General features: G+C 45.5%; 1 protein-coding gene across 3 annotated transcripts in view; it reads left to right on the plus strand.

Annotated features, from left to right (window-relative positions):
- Positions 1–288: 288 nt before the first annotated feature.
- FLT1 (fms related receptor tyrosine kinase 1) overlaps positions 289–25,413 on the plus strand; it is a 161,897-nt gene continuing 136,772 nt past the window's right edge. For 2 of the 3 annotated variants that reach the window (XM_006138918.4, XM_075919213.1), the window contains exon 1: positions 289–682. In XM_006138918.4, the coding sequence (XP_006138980.2) occupies positions 616–682 (67 nt within the window). In that variant the 5' untranslated portion in view covers positions 289–615. The remainder of the gene's footprint in view (positions 683–25,413) is intronic. The other variant, XR_012900723.1, reaches the window with a different exon arrangement.

Here is a 25,413-nt window from a genome sequence, read left to right on the forward strand (position 1 = left end):
GGGGGGGGTAACAGAGCCAGGGCAGGGCAGATGCACTAGCACTAGGACACACGTGTATCCCAGCCTCGCTGGGGCCGGGAGCGCAGGCGGAGGACGCGGTGCGATGGGACTGCAGCGCTGTGGGAGTGACGGGGGGCGGCGGGCTGGGGGGCAGCGCAGCGTGGGCACGGAGGGGCCGGGAAGTGGGCGCTGGCTCCAGCCGCACTCCTGCGCAGGCAGCAGGGCACGGCAGGGGGCCGGAGGGGCCGGGGGCTCCGGAGGGGAGGGGGACCCGGTGACGCAGAGAGGAGGGCGTGATCCGCCGGGAGGATGTGGAGGTTATAAATCAGCCGGGCGGCGGGCAGCTCCCTGCGAAGGGATGTCCACGGGAGTTTAAGCGCGCAGCTGGAAGCGCCCTTACGGAGCGGAGCGCAGCGCTGCCCGGGGCTAGGGGCTGCTGGATGGTGATCTCTCCCCGGGACCTGCTGCCCAACTAGCTTATCCCCCGTGGGGAAAGCGAGTCCGGGCCGGCTGCCGGAGCAGCAGCCCCTCTGCTGGGTGTCCTCGAGCCGCGTCCTCTCTCCGAGCAGGCTCGGGCAAAGCTCTCCACCCTGCGCGCACCTCCCGGGCAGGACCATGGGCAGCCGGGCGCTCGCAGGGGCCATGCTGTGCGGGCTGCTGGCACCCGCTCTCCTTTTCGCAGGTGAGTGGCCCGTTCCCCTGCGGGGGGAAGGATGAAGGGAGGAGGACGGTCGAAGTTAAATGATCCATGGGACAGCCGGCTGCGCGAGGCTCTGCGCCCCAGAGAGACACCTCCAAATCCCGGGCAGTGCCTGGGGGAGTCTGACCCGCAGGGGGACGGGAGCTGGGGTCCCACCCGGACGGCATTTCTCCTCTCCCCACAGGGCCCCCGCTGCCTCCCCCTGTTCCCAGCTGGAGGCTGCTTTGCTCCCAAACGGGGCGCTGCCCCTATTATCCTGTAAGCAGGTTCCCGTGGTCCCCCTCGGAGCTGCCCCGTCTAACTCTCCTGGGCAGACATTGTGAAACGCTGGGGAGAAGCTGGATCCTGCCGCGCTGTGGCTCCAAACCCACAACTTGTAGCATCGAAATGTAAAGAGCAAGGCTAGCGGTTCCCTCCTTGCTACAGGCAGCATCCCGGGCCCGGTTTCAGCCCGGGGCTCCCGCAAGATGTTGGAAAAACTGGATGTAAATTGTACGATCGAAACAGACACTCGCGGTAGTCGCACTTCCCTGGAGCAATCTGGACTCTGATACATCCTGGTCCAACATCAATCTGACCAGTGTGGGAGGCACAATGAGTACTTCAGTCGTGACCATTTTAATCCTATTTCCGCAAAATCCTATTTTTAAAGGGGGAAAAAATGTAGCAACTATTAGCGACCCCGAAAATCCAGCCCTGTGCGCACCTAGATGCGGCTGGGTTTTAAATCTCAAAGCCTTAAATTCTACCAGAAAGAAGAGCGCCAGCCCCGATCCCACTGCTAAGATCCAGATCCTGAAGTATGCGTGGTAAATAGCACCGCCAGGACAGAGATCTATCAAAGCAGAGCTCGGGACACAGATTTATCTCATTCAAGCTATACTTTGTCTCTAGAGAGAGTAAAATATTGCGGATCTAGGTGAAAAAAAAATTGGCCATAGCATGGTGGCTCCCGGTCCATGTGTGGATGTTACCAGGGCTTGTGTGCCGGGATGTATCAGGGACCAGGTATTTTAGCAAGGACGTCGCTTGGTTTCCATTTCCTCAACAGAATGTAGAGACCTGTGGCCCATATTCCCTGGATCCGGTAAAAGTATTGGAGCCTGGGTTTGTCTGGTTAAGCAATGTGCATGGTCTGTTTTGATGGTACAGTTCGGAGCATTCAAACCAGTCGGGCCAGCAGGGCGAAGTTCTAATTTGCTGGGGCGCACAAGGTTATGGATTTTTGCAGTGGCATGCTTGCTTTTCTTGGTGCTGGAACAGAGCTTTCCAGATGAGAGGTAAAGCTGTTTGAAGATTCACGGGAGTTGAACCAGGCAGAAGGAGAGCTCTTGTTCAAGTGTGAGAAAATACTAAAATGCATGTGGAAACAGGGCCAAATATAGACCTGGTGTAACCATACTGAAGCCAGGTATGGATTTGCCACATAATGGAAAGCAAATGTAAAGTCTGCAACAGAGGAAAATTGCTAATTGAGATTAGCCTCAGAGAGACAACTACATTTTGTTCAATGTGATGACTATGCTAAGGGGCAGGTTGAATCAGAGTTTCTAAGTAAGTAGCAAATATTTTTACATGAGCGTAATCAAATTATTCTGTTGCATGATGTGCTATAAATTATTTGTAAGGAAGATTACAGAGCCAGTTAAGTGTTACATTTTCCGGCAAACTATTCTACCTTCTGGTTTCTATTAAATCCTGCCTGAATAGCTGATGCCCAGTACAGTTATAAAGGCTGTGCTGATTTCATAAAGTCCTGGCAGTAATAGAAATAATTTGTGCATGTGAGTAAAACAGTCCCAAAATATTGTATTGTTTCATTGACAGATTTTGACTTGAAAAGCATTGAGAATACAGCTCTGTCTGCATATATACAATTAGAGGCAGTGGGGTCAAATCCTGCTAGTGATTTTCAGTTGGGATGGGAAACTGGTGATGGGGCATGTATGCCAACACACTAACTACAGTATATGGTCATTATCTATCCTACAAAGTCTCCTATTCTGTCACTTGCTGTGTAGTAGATCTCCCAGAAGGGAAGACCATGCTCCTTTGAAGTCCATAGCAAAACTCTCCATGACTTCAATTTTGAGCAGGATCAGGCCCTGAATACTAAAAGAGCAGGAAGGGGTGTGGAATGGAGGATTGGGTGGTGAGGAATTACTTGTTAAAGTTAATGCATTGATTCTCCATAGACTCTTACTCCCATCACCAGAAGCAGATCTGGGAAGGAAATGGTTTTCCCATTGCATGAACATTTTTCAACTATCAAAACATTTCCCCATTCTGCAATGGGAGGAAATGGAGACCTTTCTCATGGAAAAGTGCATGAGAGAGGGTACGCCCCTGGCATAGCCAATAGCCTAATGGTCAGGGCACTCACGTGGCAGGTAGGGGACATAAATTAAAGCCCTGCTCTGCCATACCTGCAGTGAGAGCCCTAATTACCAGGCTATTGAGTGTTTGAAGGTGGGGACTGTCAATGGCTCCCATGGAAGCTGTTCCACTTTGCATAGATAAGGCAAGAGGATCTGACTCTAGATCTGTGGCTAGGGCACTGATGTAAGAAACACAGCTTCAAATCAGATCAAGGCTTGCAGGAACACTAAAAAAATAGCTGTAGAGAGGTTGCGTTGGTGTGCAACTCAGGGTGGTGCTTGGGCGGTCAACACAGGCCACTCTGCAGACTTCAGAACCCAAGCGCTAGTCAGAGACTTCAGAGTGCCCATTATATAGTTATTTTTAGATTGTCGGCATCAGCCCCCAGCACAGTCTGCCAGCCTGGCCTCTGCCATCCAAAATGCTGGGTAGACATACCCTGTATGGCTAATCTACTTACATCCTCTCACTCATTGAAGCATCGGAGGGGAGAAGCTCTGCTCTCGTTTAGAAGACAGTAAGTTGGACCAGACTGTTAGGAGGAGTTGGTTTAGCAATTATTTGTGATAGGGAGTCATTAGGAAAGAGAAGAGGAAATGGTATTTGAATTAGTACATGTGTTTTCAGTCATTTAAAGTTTCCTATGCTAACACATTAGCTATGTGTCTCTTTGGAAATTAGATTGAAGAAATAATATTTATTTTCTTGTAATTGTCAGTCCGAGCTTTAGGAGATCTTTGCATTCAGAGATATTCACCTGCCACTACAATGTTGGCTTCTCTCCCATGTCACAGCAGAGCATGTTAGTTTGTTTTTTATGTTTGCATATATGCGTGATCATTTGTTTATATCCATCCAGTAGCATTTGCTAAGCACGTTTACCAAATGGTAGAAATTAAACCTTTCATGCCATATTATGGTCTAATCCTGCACAATTTAAATAAATTAGGGCATGGTTGCGCAAGGGCTAAAGGATTCTTTACACATTTTTACAGGAGTGAAGAGCTAGATTCTTCAGTCCTTGTCTCTTGAGGACTGCAAGAGGATTTTGCCTGAGTCACGGCAGCAGTACTGGGCCTAAACCCCTTACTAATAGGTGTGTGTGTGTGTGTGTGTGTGTGTGGTCACACTACGTTGTACATATACACTCAGAGAGCCTTCCAACAAACAGATCGGATAATGAATAAATTTCTTCATTTTTAAATGATAGTTCAGAGTGAAAGCCACAGTCAGCAAAAACAATAGCCTTCCTAAATTTGCACCTTTGTCCTGTTGAGAGGCCTGTTGGGGCCAAGACTGAGCACTAAGTGAAAAGAGAAATAATAGATGAGATAGCTTCAAAGGCTAGTCACCTTTACACGTTAATTTTTGTCATCCCTTGTACTGCTGTGACAGCTATGGTCAGGCCCCATTGTATTAGATGTTATACAATCATGCTCCCTGGCTCAAAGAGCTTACATTATAGTTCAAAACAAGATGTAACAAGTATGTGGACCAAGATGTAACAATAGGAGGGAAGGAAGAGATAATGGTAAGCATGATCATGTGGCTATGTAAGATAACGATGTTTCCAAATCATTTGATTTTTAAAAAATGTAATAAACAATATCAATAAACCTTGAGTCTTCTTGGCTGATCTCTTGTAGGCATCACAACAGTGTTATATCTTGAGAAGGAATTTTAAGGATGAGAGATTAATGGCTTTATGGGTTAGTTTCCAAGAACGTCTTGTGTGGATTGGCAGTGTGGAAGAACTAGTGGGAGCATATACTGGAGAGGAGGACAAAGTGTCATATAAGACAGGCATAGCTGATGGGACAGAAGGCCATTTGATAAGGACTGTCTTGTGGTTCTGCCATTCACAAAATGTGTAAGATCTGATTTACCATCCAGATATATCAGTGGAATGATGTGAGCGTTCTGGCAGCAGAAAGTTTGCCTCGCATAGAAACAAGGGTTGCAGAATCACAAGTCACTCTTGTGGGGTTAATTGAATTCCCTTGAGCCTTCCCGGACACCCAGACTGTAATTTGCATTTATATGTGCCTGCAGGGGTTAATTAGTCCTCTTGACTTATTAGGGCTAGGAGTGCTAAAAGAAACCGAGAGCAGGATACCTCTCATCCCTTGAATTTCAATGAATGTTTGACACCTGATTGTCTCCTTTAAAACATTCCAGCCTGGAGGATTAGAATCTGGTGAAGAACAGAAATGTCTGTTCTTCCATTTATACATATGATTTTAGACTCTAACTTTTTAATAGTGCTAATGGGAATCACCCATATTATTGCTGTGTGGTATTTTGGCAAGATGCTCAGTACAATATAGTGCTTAGAGTCAAATTCTGCTCCCTGGCATAAATCTAGAGTAAGTTCATTGAACTCGGTTGAGCTACTCCATATTTGTACTAATGTTGATGAAAAGCAGCATTTGGTCTGTAAAGATGACTTTCATAACCACAAATGTGTAATCCAAGTACTATTTTTAACTGGGGATGTGAAATAAGATTTTGCTTTTGAAGATTAAAATGCTCATGAACAAGCGTGACCTTTGCTTAGTCAAGACTCTTCCAAGACCAGAACTAGGGTATTTGCAGTGGCTCAACATGCTGGATGTGCATGGAGATCAGAAGGCAATTCATGCTGCTTTCCAGAACAAATGCTGACTCCTCACATTTGTGGTTTAGAAATTGCAGGCGCTCTGAGGTGGTTTTCATGTCCGGCTGAGATAGTGATTGTGAAAAGAAATGAAAGGGAGAGGGGTAATTGAGGAAGGACTTGAAAGACAGGGGTAAGACCCAGGATTGCAGACTCTGTCTCCTGGGGCTGTGGTGGGATTCTACCGAGGAAATTGTTCTTTTGAGTCTGCTAGAGATAGGGATTGAGACTTCCTGATGCAACCCAGAAGGGAGCAGGAAGCAGGGACTGCTGCAAGAGTGGAGGATGCCTGACATTCCAGTTAATCTTAATTCTTCAAACTAATCTGCCACTGACCACAATTTTAACGCCTGCCCTTATGCAGCTTTTTTTAAAATAGCATACCCTGACAACAGGTGTTATCATATGTATTGACAGTGATAATGATTTACATTTGGATCATGCTTTTCCTCCAGAAGGATCCCCAGCATGCTTTTGGAATATAGGACCAAGCTAGCAAACAGTTATTCAAATGTAATATAATTTTGAAATTCTGTTACATCTGCCCATGGCCACCAAACACCATCAGTAAACTCACCTGAGTGTTATTGCAATCGGCCTTCCTAGGACAGAACTACCTGCTCCACTCCCTGGGGATGAGTGTGGGGAAACTCCACCAGCAGAATTTCACATCATTCTCCTCCTAACCACTTCCGGTGTGATTTTTCCAGGGAGTGGAAAGATCCAATCCTTTTATTTTCCCTCTGAATTCTCCCTGGGAAAGCTCCCATGGAAATAGGTCAGACATGAATCTGAATTTTTATGCAGTGTTTTTTAACCTAGGAATCACCAGAGTGGATCAAATCAGAGATCCATCTATCCCGGTATCCAGTCACCACCAATGCCCAGTGTAAGAGCCTTCAAAGAAGGTGCAAATCCCCCTGCAACAGATAGTTATGGAATAACTTTCCCAGGGAAAATTTCCTTGAGGGAACTTGTTTATGGGAGGATCCCAAACAATGCTTTTAATTAGAGCATTAAAAAGCTGTAGACTCAAGGGTCAAAGGAACCAACATAAACTTGATGCCTGTTAAGTTAGGTGCCATCAACCTTTATAGAGAGTGTATATAAAATAATGACTGTCTTGTACCGTATTGTGTTATATAACTTTTCCTGCTCTTGTCCTGATATTTAAAGTTTGGGGTAAAAAGTCCAGCTGTCCTTGTCTTATGTGGTGCTGTAGCATAATAAATTATAATTGGTGTATATTTTTCCAGCATAGATTGGGGCATCATATATATATAGTAGCCCAATGTCTGAGAATCTGTAACGCTGAAATGCTGGCTGTTCCCTCTGGGTGGCGGTGCTGCATGGGAGTGCAGGGCCCAAACAGCCGCTTGCGCTCCTTGCTCCCCCGCGGCAGCCTAGCTGAGCAGTGCAGAAGTCAGCTGAGCGCCACAGCGGGAGGGGAAGGGGGCGGGGCAGTGACGTACATGGCCAGGGGGCGGGGCCTGGCCGTGTACATCACCGCCCCATCCCCCTTCGCCTCCTGCTGTGGCGCTCAGCTGACTTCTGTGCTGCTCAGCCAGGCCACCGTGGGGGAGCCCAAACGGCCGCCTGCTCCCCCACGGTGGCCCGGCCGAGTGGCGCTGAGGTCAGCTGAGCGCCACAGCGGGAGGTGAAGGATGGCGGGGCAGTGATGTGCGGTGTGACAGTGGCTCCAGGCCCCGTCCCCTGGCCGTGAATGTCACCACCCCGCTGCCCTCCGCCTCCTGCTTTGGCACTTGGCTGACTTCTGTGCTGTTCAGCCAGGCCGCCATGTGGGAGCTAGTGGTGCAAGCGACTGTTTGGGCTCTGCGTTCCTCATGCAGCATGGGGAGTGCGAAGCTCAAACAGCCGTTTGGGCTCCGCGGTCCCCCGAGTGAGAGGCAGGAGAGGGAGGAGAAGAGAAAGAGAGAGACAGAGAGAGAGGCAGGAGGCGGAGGAGAGCTGAAGAGAGAGAGGGGGAGGCAGTAGGAGGAGCAGAGAGAGAGAGAGGGGATCAGGAGAGAAGACCAACGTGGAGGAGAGACCTGAAAATTCCATCTTATGACGGGCTAGTTGGCTAGTCATATATATAGTAGACCAGTGGTCTCCAACCTTTTTACACCCAAGATCACTTTTTAAATGACAGACCAAGCCAAGATCTATAGCCCCGCCCCTTCCTTGAAGCCCTGCCCTCTCTATTCTCCTCTTTTTCATCACTTGCTATCCCCAATCCTTATACTGTTACTTTAAAAAAAAAATTCCCACCATTCCTCACAGCTACTCACCTGTGCTGTTGCTCGGTGAGTAGCTGCTCCTCAAATGAGGAAATCTAATGTAAATGTACTGCACAGGCGCGCAGTTCAGAGAGGGCTCAAGAGCTACTCTTAGAGCCTCCGAGATCTACTGGTAGATCGCGATCTACTGGTTGGTGACCACGGTAGTAGACCAATGTCTGTGACTCTGGGCAGTGCTGTGGCCTCCTTGGCTGTTCCCTCTGGGTGGCGCTGTTGCCTGAGTCACATCCTTCGCCTCTCGCCATGGCGCTTGGCTGACTTCTGCGCCGCTCAGCCGGGCCGTCGCGGGGGAGCAAGCGGAGCAAGCAGCTGTTTGGGCTTCCACGTGGCGGCCTAGCTGAGTGGCACAGGAGTCAGCCGAGCACCACAGCAGGAGGCAAAGGGGTGCGGGGCAGTGACGTGCAGTGTGACAGCGGCTCCAGACCCCGCCCCCGGCCGTGAACATCACTGCCCTTTCCCCCTTCACCTCCCGCAGTGGCGCTTGGCTGACTTCTGTGCCACTCAGCTGGGCCGCTGCGTGGGAGCAAGTGGCGCAAGCGATCATTTGGGCTCCGTGCTCCCCTTGCAGCATGGGGAGCGCAGAGCCCAAACAGCCATTTGGGCTCTGCGGTCCCCCGAGTGAGAGGCAGGAAGAGGAGGAGAAGAGAAAGAGAGAGACAGAGAGAGAGGCAGGAGGCGGAGGGGAGCTGAGAGAGAGAGAGAGAGAGAGAGGGAGCGAGAGACGACCGATGTGGAGGAGAGACCTGAAAATCCCATCTTATGACGGGCTAATTGGCTAGTACTTATAGAAAAGGGAAAGCTCATAGGGTATGTCTCCACTGCCACCCTAGTTCGAACTAGGGTAGCAATGTAGGCAACCGGAGTTGCAAATGAAGCCCGGGATTTGAATTTCCCGGGCTTCATTTGCATATTGCCGGACACCGCCATTTTTAAATGTCCGCTAGTGCGGACTCCGTGCCGCGCGGCTACACATGGCACGGACTAGGTAGTTCGGACTAGGCTTCCACGAGGAGTAACGGTAGTTCGGAATAGGAAGCCTAGTCCGAACTACCTAGTCCGTGCCGCGTGTAGCCGCACGGCACGGAGTCCGCACTAGCGGACATTTAAAAATGGCGGCGCCCGGCAATATGCAAATGAAGCCCGAGAAATTCAAATCCCGGGCTTCATTTGCAACTCCGGTTGCCTACATTACCACCCTAGTTTGAACTAGGGTGGTAGAGTAGACATACCCATACTTCCTAGTTATCCTTTCTGTGCCAAATGACTTATATGAGGGGAATGGAGTTAGCCACCTTCATGGCATGGTTACTTTACCTTCCATGCAAGTTTTCTTGCTTTTTCTAATAGCGAAACATTGTCCAATTTGCTGAGATGAAGTTAAATGTCTGCAATTAATTTAGCACTATTATCATAGAACCATAGAATCATAGAATACTAGAGCTGAAAGGGACCTTGAGAGGTTAAGTCCAGTCCCCTGCACTCACAGCAGGACTAAGCACCGAGTAGATCATCAGAGATAGATGTTTATCTACCCTGCTCTTGAATATCTTCAATGATGGGGCTCATTTAGACTATGCTAGAGTGTCAAAAGAGGATATGCAAATTCCACGGGAATTTGCATATCTTCTTCCGAATTCACTTTTGAAAACAAAGCTTTTGAAAGTGAAAGTGCCGGTAGTTTAGACAGGGCTTTTTCGGCGAACCCCTTCCCCCCCCCCCCTTGTTGAAAAGCTGCTCTTCCTCACAGCTTTTCGACAAAGGGGGGAGGGGGCGGTTCGCCGAAAAAGCCATGTTTAAACTACTTTTACTTTCAAAAGCTCTGCTTTCAAAAGTGAAATCGGAAGAAGATATGCAAATTCCTATGGAATTTGCATATCCTCTTTCAACACTCTAGCGTAGTCTAGATGAGCCCATGAAGATTCCACAGCCTCCCTAAGTAATTTATTACAGTGCTTAACCACCCTGACAGGAAGCTTTTTCCTAATGTCCAACCTAAACTTCCCTTGCTGAAATTTAAGCCCATTGCTTCTTGTCCTATCCTCAGAGGTTACGGAGAATTATTTTTCTCTCTTCTCCTTGTAGCATCTTTTATCTGGTTAATAGTTTGATGTCCTAATCTATTAATAAATCACACACTGGATTATAAAGCAAGAAGAGGTTAGTGGTCTGTTTCAGACAACTGCCTAAGGCTGGTCTTCTGTTACCACATTTTCCAAAAGGGAAGATGTCCCTAATAAAAAAGGAAGAAAGCAGCCTTCAGCACTAGGCTTTGCTGATAGAAGAAGGGTGTGAGGTAGAGAGGACTTAGGAGGTGGGCTATGTTGTCCCAAGCTAAGTACTCAAAGAACAGCCACATTCCAGGAGGAGTTTTGGACCAACTTTTGTTGCCTGATTTCAGATTTATTTATTAACAAAATGTGAGACAATATGGGGGTGAGTTTGATCCTACACAAGGTATCTGGAATGTGTCTAAAGTCCTTTGCTCTGAATCTTCTATTCCTGTTTGGCTCTGTAGTTTTAGAAGTCAATTCTTGCATTAGGTTTTTCCTGTGCATATATCCGGGGCCTTTGATATGGGCTAGTTTTACAGATGAAAAATGAGGATGACAGTAACCAGTAACTTTCCTGTGTTGCATTTTTTCATTTAAAGTTACAACATTTTGGGGGTGCTTTGATATATGGAATATTAAAAATAATAACTAAAAAATCCCATGCTAAAGAGGAAGTGATGCAAATTTTCTACGTAGTCACTGAATTTTATTCTGTATCTAGATTAGTGATAAAATGTCAAATGGATGAAATTTGGTAGGCTGCAATGTCAAATGGAGCTAGTGGATATTAAAAGAGCATGGCTTGTTTAGCCTACAAAACAAAATCTGCGAGAGGCTATGGCTATTCTATATAAATACAGCAAGGAGGTGAACCCCAGGAAGGGAGAAAAGCTATTTATGCTGAAGAACAATGCTGTTATGATAACAACAGGGCATGGTTAAATGTTGCCTAGAAATAATTAAAAGAAGATTTTAAACCATCGGAGCAGTGAGGTTCTGGAACAGCCTCTCAATAGAAATAGTGTGTGTGTGTGGGAGGGGAAACAAATTAATTAGTTTTAAGATGGAGATAAATTAATGAACTGGATTATACGATGGAGTTGCTGCTGACAGGAAGACTGGATTCCATATAATCAAGGAGGTCCCTTCTGGTCCAATGTTCCTAGAGACTTGTAGGAAGAGTTCTGAGTTTATAGATGTCCACGTGAAATAGTCCCCAAATCCAGTCTGTTGTTATTTGTTTTCTTTCTAATGCAAGAGAAGCTCTAATGAATGTTAGGAAGTTTGCAAGGAAAGGAATGGTGTAGTTGGTATTTTTGTGGAGTAGGGGAAACTCATCTGTTTGCTCTATGTCGGAATTTTACACAACTCATGTAGAAGTTTTGATCTCATTGGATTTATCCTGTGGTAGTGCTTCCCAAATATTTACCTAATAAAAGAGAGAGTTCTCAAAGAAAAATAAAAATACAAATATGGTGATGGCAAACATTTAGACCCAGCCATACAATTCAAAGAAAATCATAACAAGTGATGGTAGATATGAGGAGCTATGATTGTATTTCACCCACAGAGAAATACGCAACACTTAAACCATACGTCTACGTCTACACTGGCCCCTTTTCCGGAAGGGGCATGTTAATTTCAGCGATCGTAATAGGGAAATGCGCGGGGGATTTAAATATCCCCCGCGGCATTTAAATAAAAATGTCCGCCGCTTTTTTTCGGCTTTTAGAAAAGCCGGAAAAGAGCGTCTACACTGGCCCCGATCCTCCGGAAAAAGCGCCCTTTTCCGGAGGATCTTATTCCTACTTCAAAGTAAGAATAAGATCCTCCGGAAAAGGGCTTTTTTTCCAGAGGATCGGGGCCAGTGTAGACGCTCTTTTCCGGCTTTTCTAAAAGCCGGAAAAAAGCGGCGGACATTTTTATTTAAATGCCGCGGGGGATATTTAAATCCCCCGCGCATTTCCCTATTACGATCGCTGAAATTAACATGCCCCTTCCGGAAAAGGGGCCAGTGTAGACGTAGCCTACAGGTTTAGAAATGTGAGGAGCTTCTCCTTCCATGCATCTGCTGCAGGTTATTAACACACAACTACCCAGTGGTGCAGTGACTACTCCACATACAGCAGTGGGCTGAGCAGGAAATGCTCACACCTTATCCACTCCTTGGAACCTGTTGAAGGTGTAAAGTAAAAATGTGTGTGCAGAGGATCTGAGTGAGAACTCCACCATGCTGACTTCTAAGGCTGAGCATGCACAGGCTGAGCATGAGGGCATATTGGATCTATCATTCTTGTTGGGTTCTCAGGCTTTGGAGAGATTCCTTTTAATGCTAAATCCTCACTGAAATAAACAATCAGCAGCCACCATGGCCACCGCTAACCAAGAGGGTGCAACTATTCTCTAACGTAGCTATTGACATAATCATGAATACCTATACCATTTCTAGGCTAGACTGTTGTAATCTGCCAAACTGGCTGGAGGAATAAGGAAACTTTTAATGAAGAATTACACTCCCTTCCCCCCATTTTTTGGAAACTAAAATGTTTGAATTTTACAATTTAATAGAAATGTCAAAATGTGAAGAATTTTGACCAGCTTGTTCAATGAGTCAATCAACCTGTGGAACTCCTTGCCAGAGAATGTTGTGAAGGCCAGGTCTTTAACCGGTATCAAAAGAAGAACTTGATAAATACATGGAGGATAGGTCCATCAGTGGCTATTAGCCAGGATGGGTAGGAATGATGTCCCTGGTCTCTATGAGTATGTCTAGACTACAGGGTTTTGTCGACAGAAGTTTTGTCAACAGATACTGTCAACAAAGCTTCTGTCGACAAAGAGCGTCTAGACTACAGCCAGTTCTGTCAACAAAGCAAGCCGCTTTGTCGACATAACAGTGTGGACGCAAAGGACAGTGTAGATGCAATAATGTCTTCTATCGACATAACTCTGTCAACAAAAGGCGTTATTCCTCGTAGAATGAGGTTTACATACGTTGACAAAATTGCTGAGTTTTGTCGACGTTATGTCGACATAACTCAAAGGCAGTGTGGACGCAGGTATAGTTTTGTTGACAAAAGTCCACTTTTGTCGACAAAACCCTATAGTCTAGACACACCCTCTGGGTCAGAATCAGGGAATGGGCAACAGGGGTGGAATCACTTGATGGTTACCTATTCTGTTCATTTCCTCTGGGGGCGCCTAGCATTGGCCACTGTCAGCAGAAAGGCTATTGGGCTAGACGGACCTTTGGTCTGACCCAGTATGGCCGTTCTTGTGTTCTTACGTGAGAATTCTAAAGGACTGTCCTTGAAAGCTACTTGGTGGGTTCAACTTGTAGAGAACATAGGGGTTTGGCATTAGGTGCCACAAGTTTCTATGAGCACCTAACAGCTGGGCTCAGAGCTTTGCTCTGCTGGCATCTTTTTCATGATCTTGATTCTTGACTCTTTTGTGATGATCTTAGCTGTCAGTGTGTGATGGGAAATGACCAACCTTTGGATGGGGCTAATTGGAGAGCATGTTTATTTCATGCACTCACCTGTAACTGTGACTTGATATCATATTTCTAAATACCATCAACAAAGACATTTGAACCTTGAAGTAAAATGGCTGCATGACAGATTATTTTATCTGACAAAGTGGCTTTTACACACGTAAGATTGTGCCCAAATAAATCTGTTAGTCTTTAAGGTGCCACAGAACTCCTTGTTGTTTTTGCAGATATAAACTAATACAGCTACTCCTCTGAGACTTGGCAGATTCTTGTGAACTGAGTTTTACTTCTCCACTAGGCCAGGGATAACTGCACTCGTGTATATCCTCCTGAGGAAGGGGCCAGCATTGGGTTTGGACATGTTTGTGTATGTATGAGAACATATGTGTATATAAGCAGATTGTTTCTGTAGGGTTGGTCGGTCATACCACTCAAATATGTAGCTGAAAAGATGTCAGAATTGTATTACCTTCGGTTTTAATTATTAGGTGTTAGAAGTTACTTGCCTAGCATCAGGTTAATATAGATTTTTTCAAAATGCTAAATGCAAACATTTTAAATAGAAGTGTGACTGTCTCCCTCTCAGATTTAGATCTGGGCATGATGTTTGGTGAAAAAGGCCTATTTGATAGGCTCTGTGCATCTTCCTGTGTGTGTCAAGACCTCACATAGGCAGCTAGTTACTCATTTGGATATCTGGATGCCTTTTAATTCCGGGACATGGAGCCAGAGTGAGAGCTAATTACCATACATAGGACTTTTCTGACATATGAGAGTAAACCCTGAGATTTTTCAAAATGTGCTGGATCAGGTCTCATTGGGAGATGGGCTCATCCACTCTCTTGGTGCCATTATTATACCCTAAAATAGTTTGATAGTTTAAACTAGCTCAAACAGCTTGGTACTAGATGCAAAAATTAGCGAATGAGATCCTTTGATCTGTGTGACCCAAGTGGGTCAGACTAGATTATCCCAAGAATAAGGCAAGAATCTATGAGTTATTATTCTTATATGGCATGTTGTGTATGTGTAACCCACACACCTAGGCTATGTCTATACTGCCAGGTTTTTTTTCACGCTTTCATTTACATATCTTCCTCTGATCCTTTTTGCAGAAGAGGTTTTGCTGCTAAAAAGCCCTGTGTAGACAGGGCCATTTGTCGGAAAACCCCCTTTTTTCGCAAGTTCCCTTATTCCTCAAAAAATGAGGTTTACAGGATCTTGAGAAAAAGGGTTTTTTTCCAACAAATGGCCATGTCTACATGGGGCTTTTTAGCAGCAAAACCTCTTCTGCAAAAACGATCTGCAGAAGATATGCAAATGAGAGTTCCATTTGCATATCTTCTGCTGAAAAAAAATGGCAGTGTAGACATAGTCCTAGTGTGGTTCATAGTCCCATGCAGTGGCACCTAGACCACAGCAACAGATAAGACCAAGAGACCTCTGCAGCAGGGGCTAAGAGTCAGTTGGCTTTTAGCTCAAAGGGTAGAGGCTCCTATACTAAGCTTCAGAGATCCCAGGTTCCAATTCGCCTGGTGGTAGTTACATATGCAAATAGCTTGTAATGATTTTCTTGAACTTGCAAGTAAAATAGAACACATGGCAGATTCAAGGGAGGCATGTGCGAGTGACAGAGCGAAGTCAGTGAGAAACAAGGCAGTTTGGCATGAGTACATGATGTGTACATGGTGTGTGTATATTCACCTATGTACACAGCAAACAGAAGACTCAGCACAAGTAGTTTTCAATCTAATGGCTGAGTCCCATAAACTCTTACTACTTATATAGGACTACTGCCATGTATAGTTCCATTTAAATTTAAGCTACTGTTCCATTATGCTAATTTAATGAGGTGGCCTACTTAAGAGGAAGGATGGCCCAGCAGTTAGGGAAACACCTTAGGATGCGGGAGAAAGCGTGCTATGCCACAAACTTCCTGTGTGATGCTGGGTAAGTATTTGTGCCTCAGTTCCCCAACTCCAAGAAGGGATAATATAATACATCCCATCTTTACAGGCATGCTGTGAGCAGATATGGATTACAGCCGTGGTCTCCAAACTTTTCACAGTTGTACTTTGCCTTATTTCATCCACAACCTTATACCTGGGATTAGGCCAGGAGCAGGGATGGGGGTTGTGGGCAGGGGGCTGCAGCTGGGGTGAATTTGGGGCTGGGAATGGAGTCACAGCTGGGAGCGAAGCTGGGGGCTGGAGCCAAGAACAAAAGCTGTGACCTGGCCGCATTTGGTGACCCAGGCTGGGGACAAGACTGGGGCTGGGAGCACAGCTGCAGCTGAGAGTCAGGGCCACAACCAAAGGCTGGAGAAGAACTGGGGCCTGGGCAGGCCTGGGTGATGCTCCATCCCTGCCCCTTGGGGCTGGCAAGGGTCCCACTGCATCCCTCCTAACTTTTCTCTGCAACCCCTAGAAGTGTGACCCAGGTTTGGGGACCTCTGCATTAAAAGCTGTGAGGCATTTGTTACAATAGGTCAGTGTTTCCCAATTTTATTTGGCCATGGAACCCTTTTAAATTTGAAAGAATTTTGCGGAACCCCTAATAACAGTCTTATATATGGAGCTGAGCACAAATAAGTAAGGATAATAATAAACAAATGCTAAATAAGGTCATGAGATCAACAGTTAGTTTAATTACACATATTTATGGTGGTAAATAACAGGCAATCACACCACTGACTGACTGTGTGCACAGCGCAAACACAAATGAAAATAGTTTTTAATAAAATTCATAAATGCTTAAATATTAATCATTATTTTTAAATAATAAAATGTTACTGTAATAGAATTTTCTTGCGGAACCCTTATTTTCACTTCACAGAACCCCAGGGTTCCATGGAACCCCATTTGGGAAACACTGCAATAAGTAATGGGAGAAGGCACATAAGTAGCTGAGATAGAAGGTGGTGTCATGAACCTTTCAGAAAGTCAAAATGACTGACATTTTTGCATTGTAAGTGTCCTGAGAAGGTTTCTGTTTTGGAAGTGCAGCCTGGATGCAGTAACTGAAAAAAATATACTCAGAGTTAAACCCAAGATAAGACTAGTGGTTAATAGCTCTCCTTGCAAATGGAGGGAAATCAGAGTTCTAAATGACTGTAAAGTGCCCCTCAAAATTGATTTTAGGCAAAGGTATCATGTAGTTCAGTAATGGAACCGAAACCAGGTACAGCTACAAATATTCCAACCAAAAATAAATTGACTTTACCCATTGAACAGTCCACAGTTTCTTCAGAAAAGATTGTAATGTAACAACATGCCAACAGGAATTCTGTAATAAAAACTGACCAGCACAAAGGTGTCTCTTTAAAATACATTTTAGAACAGAACAATCACATATACAGAAGAATAGATTGGCCATTGGCCATATAATGAGCCAGTTAGTATAAATCAGTGTATGACCATTGTTTTCATTAGAGGCCCACTAAATGTCCTTCACTGAATAACTTCACACTTTTGGTTGTTTTGGCTACATTCGTCAGTTGTTACACTGGTAAACACACATGAGTGTTTCCATTCCCTTCAATGGGCTAGATCATATGAGGCAGTACTCATACCCATAGAATCATAGAACACTAGAACTGGAAGAAACCTCGGGAGGTCATCAAGTCCAGTCCCCTGCCCTCATGGCAGGACCAAGCACCATCTAGATTATCCCTGATAGATGTCTGTCCAACCTGCTCTTAAATATCTCCAATGATGGAGACTCCACAACCTCCCTAGGCAATTGATCCCAGTGTTTAACCATCCTGGCTATGTCTACACTGCGGAGCTATTTTGGGATACCAGAAGTAATCTAAAATAGCTATTCTGAGTCTTTAAAGCAGCCTTTTAAATAGATTTCGAAATAATGGGTGCGCTATTCTGGCGTCCCTGTAAACGTATGGAATAAGGGTTAAGGGACGTTTCAGAATAGTGCTTTATTTTGAGGTAAGGGTGCAGCATAGATGCACCCCCGACAGTTAGGAAGTTTTCCTAATGTTCAACCTAAACCTCCCTTGCAGCAGTTTAAACATTGCTTCTTGTCCATCACCAGAGGCCAAGGAGAACAATTTTTCTCCCTCCTCTGTGCAACATCATTTTAGATACTTGAAAACTGCTATCATGTCCCCTCTCAGTCTTCTCTTTTCTAAACTAAACAAGCCCAATTATTTCAATCTTTCCTCATAGGTCATGTTGCTTAGACCTTTAATCATTTTTGTTGCTCTTCTCTGGACCTACTCCCAGTTTCTTCACATCTTTATTGAAATCTGATGCCCAGAACTGACACAATACTTCATCTGAGGGCTAATCAGTGCAGAACAGAGCAGACGACTTACTTCTTGGCTACGTCTAGACTGGCATGATTTTCCGGAAATGCTTTTAACGGAAAAGTTTTCCGTTAAAAGAATTTTGGAACAGAGCATCTAGATTGGCACGGACGCTTTTCCACAAAAGCACTTTTTGCGGAAAAGCATCCGGGGCCAATCTAGACGCGGTTTTGCTCAAAAAAGCCCCGATCGCAAAAATGGCGATCGGGGCTTTTTTGCAGAAAACAAATCTCAGCTGTCTACACTGACCCTTTTGCGCAAAAGTTTTGCACAAAAGGGACTTTTGCCCAACGGGAGCAGCATAGTATTTCCGCAAAAAGCACTGATTTCTTACAGTAGGAAGTCAGTGCTTTTGCGGAAATTCAAGCGGCCAGTGTAGACAGTTGGCAAATTTTTCCAGAAAAGCAGCTGATTTTCCGGAAAAACTTGCCAGTCTAGACATAGCCCTTATGTCTTGCTCACAAAACTCCTGTTAATGCATCCCACAATCACTTTAACTTTTTTTGCAACAGTGGTACACTGTTGACTCATATTTATCTTGTGGTTCACTATAACTCTAGATCCCTTTCTGCAGTACTCCTTCCCAGACAGTCACTTCTCATTCTGTACGTGTGAAACTGATTGTTCCTTCCGAGGTGGAGTACTTTGCTTTTGTCCTTATTCAGCTTCATCCTATTTACCTCAGATCATTTCTCCAGTTTATTCAGATCATTCTGAATTATAACCCTATCTTCAAAAACACTTGCAACCCCTCCCAGCTTGGTATCACATGCAAACTTAATAAGCATACTTTGTATGCCAATATCTAAATCATTGTTGAAGATATTGAACAGAACCGGTCCCAAAACTGACCCCTGCGCAACTCCACATGCTATGCCCGTCCAGCATGACTGTGAAACATTAATAACTACTCCCTGAGAACTGTTATCCAGCCAGTTATACATCCACCTAATAGTAGCCCATCTAGGTTGTATTTCTGTAGTTTATTGATAAGAAGGCCAGGTGAGACTGTATCAAATGCTTATGAGTAAGAAGTGCACAATCTGGCCCAGTGGTTTTCAAACTTTTTTTCCTCATGACCCAGTTGAAGAAAATTGTTGATGCCTGTGACCTAACATAATTTGATTCAAGTGTGGGCTCTTGGGTGTGGCTGAGGATGAGAGTTTTGGGTTGTAGGAGGAAGCTCCAGCTTTGGTCGGGAGTCAGGGCTAGGGCAGGAGTGGCTTACCTTGAGTGTCTCCCAGTCCGCAGTGTAGTGGGGGTGTTAAGGCAGGCTCCCTGCCTCTCCTGGCACTGCAGACCATGCTGCACCCCAGCAGTAGCTAGAAGCAGGTTACCAGCCAATGGGAGTGCAGAACTAGTGCTCAGGGCAGGGGCAGTACACAAAGCCCTGTGCACTCTTCCCTCTCCCCACCCCCACATCTAGGAGCCAGGTCTGCTGCCTGCTGCTTCTGAGGCCCAGCGCAGTCTTCAGAGCCAGGACAGGCAGGAAGCCTGTCTTAGTACCCCTGCTGGTCATCTGATCCCCCTGCAGCAACCAGACCCACCGCCTGACCTGTAGTTTGAAAACCACTGACCTAGCCCATATTTTACAAGAATAAACTTTAAATTATTTAAGCTAAGAAGAATTGTGAATAGAGGGAACTAAAAAGATTGAAGATTGTAGGGGGCCTTATCCATTCTCCTACCAATGCAGGATTTTCCTGTACAGTGTAAAACAGTGGTCTCCAACCCTTTTAAGCACAAGATCACTTTTTGAATTTAAGTCAGTCCAGGATCTACCTCAAACCCAAATACCCCTGCTCCTTCTCCAAGGCCCTGCCCCTCCCCACCCCTTTGCTAACTCCCCATCCTCCTCACTCTGTGAAGACGGGGTACTGAGAGGGGGACAGAGTAACATCAGCATCCCCTTGCCTCTGTCTCCCCCACCGCCCCTGCACAACAAGCAGGAGGCTCCCAGGGGGCAGCTCTGATGCTCTGGGTGGGAGCAGCAGGGCAGTCTGGGGAGAGGCAGCTGAAGTTCCCGCACTTCATAGCCTCCCAACCAAACCTGTCAAGATAACCTGTCAGAGGCACCAAAATCTACTGGTAGATCCTGATTTACTGCTTGGTGACCACTGATATAAAATTATGTCTGGTGATTGAATATACATTTGATTAAATTGGGAGGAAATGATATTTGACAATAGAAAACATTAAGGGACATGTTTAATGAGCTGTAAAACATATGCAAATACTTCACCCAGTAAAGCAATTAGGCTATGATGGATACCTTTATTGCACACTGATGGCACTTTAAATCTAGAAGGTCGGAAGCTCTGTGTACATTGCAGTTGGCAAAGATAAACTGATCATTCTCATTAACCTCTTCATTGTGTAGATAAGAGATTAGCTAATACTTTCAAGGATAACTGGTGTGGTGAAGGGATGTCAGTACCAATAGTTCTTAATTATGAAAAGTAAAAAAATGATGGTATCTTTTAAGAAGACAGAAGGTTTGTTCGTTTCATCCCATGTGTTCAGTTACCCATGTGTGTAAATATTTCCAGAATTGGGGCAGAAATGTACTCTGTAGATCACATATAATATAAATAAGATTTACATTTAAATATTTATTTTATCTGGGATGTACAATAATGTAAAATAAGCCTATATAGAAGTCAACAATATAGACAGAGTACAAGTTTCTGTTTATTGAGTGCAAAAAGAGTTCTCTGGTCCCATCATATGTTAAAACATTCTTCAAGCTCTTTTATTCTTTAGCTCCTTTGCATCATCAACTGAAAGCTCTACCTAGTATCCAAAATATTGCCCAAGCTGAGTCTTATGCCTTTTCAAACAGTTCTTTGGCCCTGTCTTTAGACAACTTGGATAAACTTTGGTGACCTAAACTAGTGTTGGCAACAATTGGTTCAGTAATCCATTGGCTGACTTAAATGTGTCCAAAAAAGTTTTTAAAAAATGAGTAATATGGGGGAGGAGAAAGTCATTCTGCTGTCACATGAAAAGAAGTTACACCCCCGTATAGGTCACTGTAAGGGTAGGCTGCTGATGGTCGCTTAGTGACAGGCATAATGATTAATGAACAGGTCCTGTTAAGCCATGACCTTTCCAAAAAGCCAGTGTCAAGTAAAATGCCTGAAGAAGGTACACAGAAGGCGTGATCCCCTTGTAAATATTGACAGTAGGAATTTCTGTGCTATTCTCCTTTCCTTTGTCTTTTTTGGTAAGCTTGTCAAACCCTATTGCATTTGTTCTTTGAATAATTTTTGTATCATTTAAAAAATGTAGGAAAGCTAATGACCCATGCAGGGATGGAATGTAAAGAAAAGCTATTTCTCTTCAGACCTGTACCACTTAGGTGGTAACACATTATTATTGCGTGTGTGAACTATTTAATACAAATAGGATTCAGTATTTCAGGACTTTGTGCCTGGAAATCTGAAATATTAAACATATGTCAAGTCTTAGACATTAAATTTTTGGGGGGAAATATTAAGTTAGGTGCCTAAGTGTTAATGTGGTGAATTATGAGAGTTAATATTTAAATTGCACTTGAAGTCAATGGTAAACATCCATTTTACTTCAGTGGGAGCAGAGTTAGGCCAATGTTAGAGCAGTTTTTAAATTCTTCCTGCAGTGATTACGAAAAACAGCTGTATCTTTTAGATATAGTTAATATCTGTAATAGGACAAAAACCTGGTAACATAACATATCTGGGATTTCTTTTGATCATAGGTTGGGGATGATTAGAGAATTTCTTGCGCTGAACTCAGTACTTATGAGGCAAGTCTCCTGCGCTATTGTGAAGCATATCCAGGGCCCTACCCTATTTTTAGGGCCCTACCAAAGTCACGGTCATGAAAAATGCATTGTGGACTGTGAAATAAGGTCTCCCCCATGGAATCTCATCACCTTTTGCTTTTACTCTACGCAATAAAGATTTATTGAGGGAGGCCAGCATTTTTCAAATTGGGCATCCTGACCCAAAAGGGAGGAGGGGGAACACAAGGTTATATGAGGGGGGCTGCAGTATTGCCACTCTTACTTCTATGCTATCTTCTGAGTTAGGCATCCAGAGAACAGCATCTGTTAGTTTTACGTCCAGCTCTGAAGGCAGCACCCTTTCCAGTTGCAGTGCGGAAGTAAGGGTGGCAAAACCCTACCATGCCATTCTTACTTCTACACTGCTGCTGTGGCAGCTCTGCCTTCAGAGCTGGACTCCTAGTCAGCAGCTGCTGCTCTGTAGCAACCCAGCTGCAAAGGCAACACCACCTCTACAAACTGTGCAGAAGTAAGAGTACCATATTTTCCGGCGTATAAGGCGACTTTTTATACTAAAAAACATCCCCCCAAAATCGGGGGTCGTCTTATACGCCGGGTATAAACATACAGGCAGTCCCCGACTTGCAGGTATGAACGGGGCTTTTCTCGCCCCGGAGGACACGGACTGCGGGACCTCGCGGTCCCGCCGCCCGTGTACTCTGGGGCGAGAAAAGCTGCTCCGCGTCTCCCTGGTCTGCATACCAGGAAGCCGCGGAGCAAAGCCGCGGAGGGGCTCGGGCAGCGGGGCAGCCCAGGCGCGCCTGGGCTGCCCCGCTGCCCGAGCCCCTCTGCAGCTTTGCAAAGCCTCGGGGGAAGCCGGCAGCGGGACAGCCCAGACGCACCGCGGCTGTCCCGCTGCCAGCGTCCTCAGAGGCTTTGCTCCCGGTGTCCCTGGTCTGCTGGAGACGGTCCCCAGCAGACCAGGGGCACCAGGGGCACCAGGAGCAAAGCCGCAGCAGCGGCGGGGTCCCGCGCCTCTGAGGCTTTGCTAGAGCTGCGGCTTTGCTCCCCGTATTCCTGGTCTGCAGGGGAGGGGGGGTGCAGCTAGTGCGCCCCCCCCAGCAGACCAGGCTTTTGTTGTGGACCCTGGGGCAGAGCAGCTGGGGCGCTGCCGGTTGGCCTTTTAAGGGGGGGTATTCTTATACAGCGAGTATAGGCGAAAACCTATGTTTTAACTAGAAAATTAGGGGGTTGTCTTATACGCCCAGTCGCCTTATACGCCGGAAAATACAGTAGTAATTCTACAACTCCCTCCAACAATAACCTTGTGAGCCCTCCCCCCCCCCCCCCCAAGTTCTTTTGAGGTCAGGAACCCTACACTTACAAAATTGTGAAATTTCAGATTTGAATACCTGAAACCATGACATTTATGATTTTTTAAAATCCTGTTTCTGAAATTGACCAAAATGGACCCTAAATTTCATAGGGCCCTGTCTATTTTATAGGTGTTATGGATGGTGTTGCTTGAGATTCTGTCCAGGGATATTTTTTGCTTTGGATACTATAGATTAAAAGAAAAGTGTGCAAGATTCATAACATTTTTGATCCTACATCATTAGTAGAATAAAAACAGCAACAAACCAACCAGACAAAAAAACCCAAACAAACCCAAACCGAGAACACTCCAATGAATGACTAACTGGTTGACCCTGTGATTAATGTTCCGGACCACCCTGTAGATGAGCTGAGTTCTGTTGTGGCAGCTAAGCCATACCCACACCAAGAGACAGACTCTCCAGGGGATCTCATAGGTTATGTCTGCACTGCACTTTTGCCATTAAAACTTTTGTTGCTCAGGGTGTGAAAAAACACCTCCCTGAACAATACCAGCAGAACACATCAGTGTGGACAGTGCTTTGTCAGCAGGAGAGACATGCTCCTGCCCATGAAACTACTGCTCCTTATGGGGAGTGGTTTGATTTTATTAACAGGAGAGCTCTCTTCTGGTGATAAAGAGTGGCTGCGCTGCGGTCCTTATAGCAGCAAAGCTTTATCGGCATGACTGTGCTGCTGTAAGCTGTGCAGTGTAGACATTTGCTGCCTGAATCTTAGAATCCCGATTATTAGAATAATTAGCATAATAATCAAATACATGTTCACTGGAATATTGAAATTATTTAGCTTGACAGTACTGACAAAAGTTATAAGCCAAAGTTTCTAAATGTTTCATCTTAACAGCTGACAGACTGTTACTGGTTAGTTGCAGTCCTTCTCTTCCTCTGGAAGAGAGGAAAGTGATTAGGAATAGTCAGCATGGATTCACAAAGGGCAAGTCGTGCCTGACCAATCTGATTAGAGTCTATGATGAGGTAACTGGCTCTGTGGATATGGGAAAGTCAGTGGATGTGATATGCCTTGACTTTAGCAAGGCTTTTGATACGGTCTTCCACAATATTCTTGCCAGCAAGTTAAGGGAATGTGGATTAGATAAATGGACAGTAAGATGGATAGAAAGGTGGCTAGAAGGCCAGGCCCAGCGGGTAGTGATCAGTGGCTCGATGTCAGGATGGTGGTCGGTTTCTAGCGGAGTGCCCCAAGGTTTGGTTCTAGGATCGGTTTTGTTCAATATCTTTATTAATGACCTGGATGAGGGGATGGATTGCACCCTCAGCAAGTTTGTGGATGACACTAAGCTAGGGGGAGAGGTAGATACGCGTGAGGGCAGAGATAGGGTCCAGAGTGACTTAGAAAAATTGGAGGATTGGGCCACAAGAAATCTGATGAGGTTCAACAAGGACTAGTGTAGAGTCCTGCACTTGGGATGGAAGAATCCCAAGCATAGTTACAAGCTGGGGACCAACCAGTTAAGTAGTAGTTCTGCAGAAAAGGACCTGGGGGTTACAGTGGATGAGAAGCTGGATATGAGTCAACAGTGTGCCTTTGTAGCCAAGAAGGCTAATGGCATATTAGGTTGCATTAAGAGGAGTATTGCCAGCAGATCCAGAGATGTCATTATTCCCCTTTATTCGACTTTGGTGAGGCCACATCTGGAGTATTGTGTCCAGTTCTGGGCCCCCCACTACAAAAAGGATGAGGACGCATTGGAGAGGGTCCAGCGGAGGGCAACCAAATTGATTAGGGGACTGGAGCATATGACTTATGTGGAGAGGCTGAGGGTGTTGGGTCTCTATAGTCTGTAGAAGAGAAGAGTGAGGGAGGATTTGATAGCAGCCTTCAACTTCCTGAAGGGAGGTTCCAAAGAGGATGGAGAAAGGCTGTTCTCAGTAGTGACAGATGGCAGAACAAGGAGCAATGGTCTCCAGTTGGGGTGGGAGAGGTCCAGGTTGGATATTAGGAAAAACTATTTCACTAGGAGAGTGGTGAAGCACTGGAATGGGTTACCTAGGGAATTAGTGGAGTCTCCATCCCTAGGGGTATGTCTACACTACCACCCTAGTTCGAACTAGGGTGGTAATGTAGTCAACCGGAGTTGCAAATGAAGCCCGGGATTTGAATTTCTCGGGCTTCATTTGCATGTTGCCGGGCGCCGCCATTTTTAAATGTCCGCTAGTTCGGACTCTGTGCCCCGCGGCTACACGCTTCCTATTATTCCTATTGTTAACGTGGAACGAGGACTAACGGTATTTCGGAATAGGAAGCCTAGTCCGAACTACCTAGTTTGTGCTGCGTGTAGCCGCGGGACACGGAGTCCGAACTAGCAGACATTTAAAAATGGCGGCG

The sequence above is a fragment of the Pelodiscus sinensis genome, chromosome 1 (assembly GCF_049634645.1).
Source record: "Pelodiscus sinensis isolate JC-2024 chromosome 1, ASM4963464v1, whole genome shotgun sequence".
In the NCBI taxonomy this organism is placed as follows: domain Eukaryota; kingdom Metazoa; phylum Chordata; order Testudines; family Trionychidae; genus Pelodiscus; species Pelodiscus sinensis.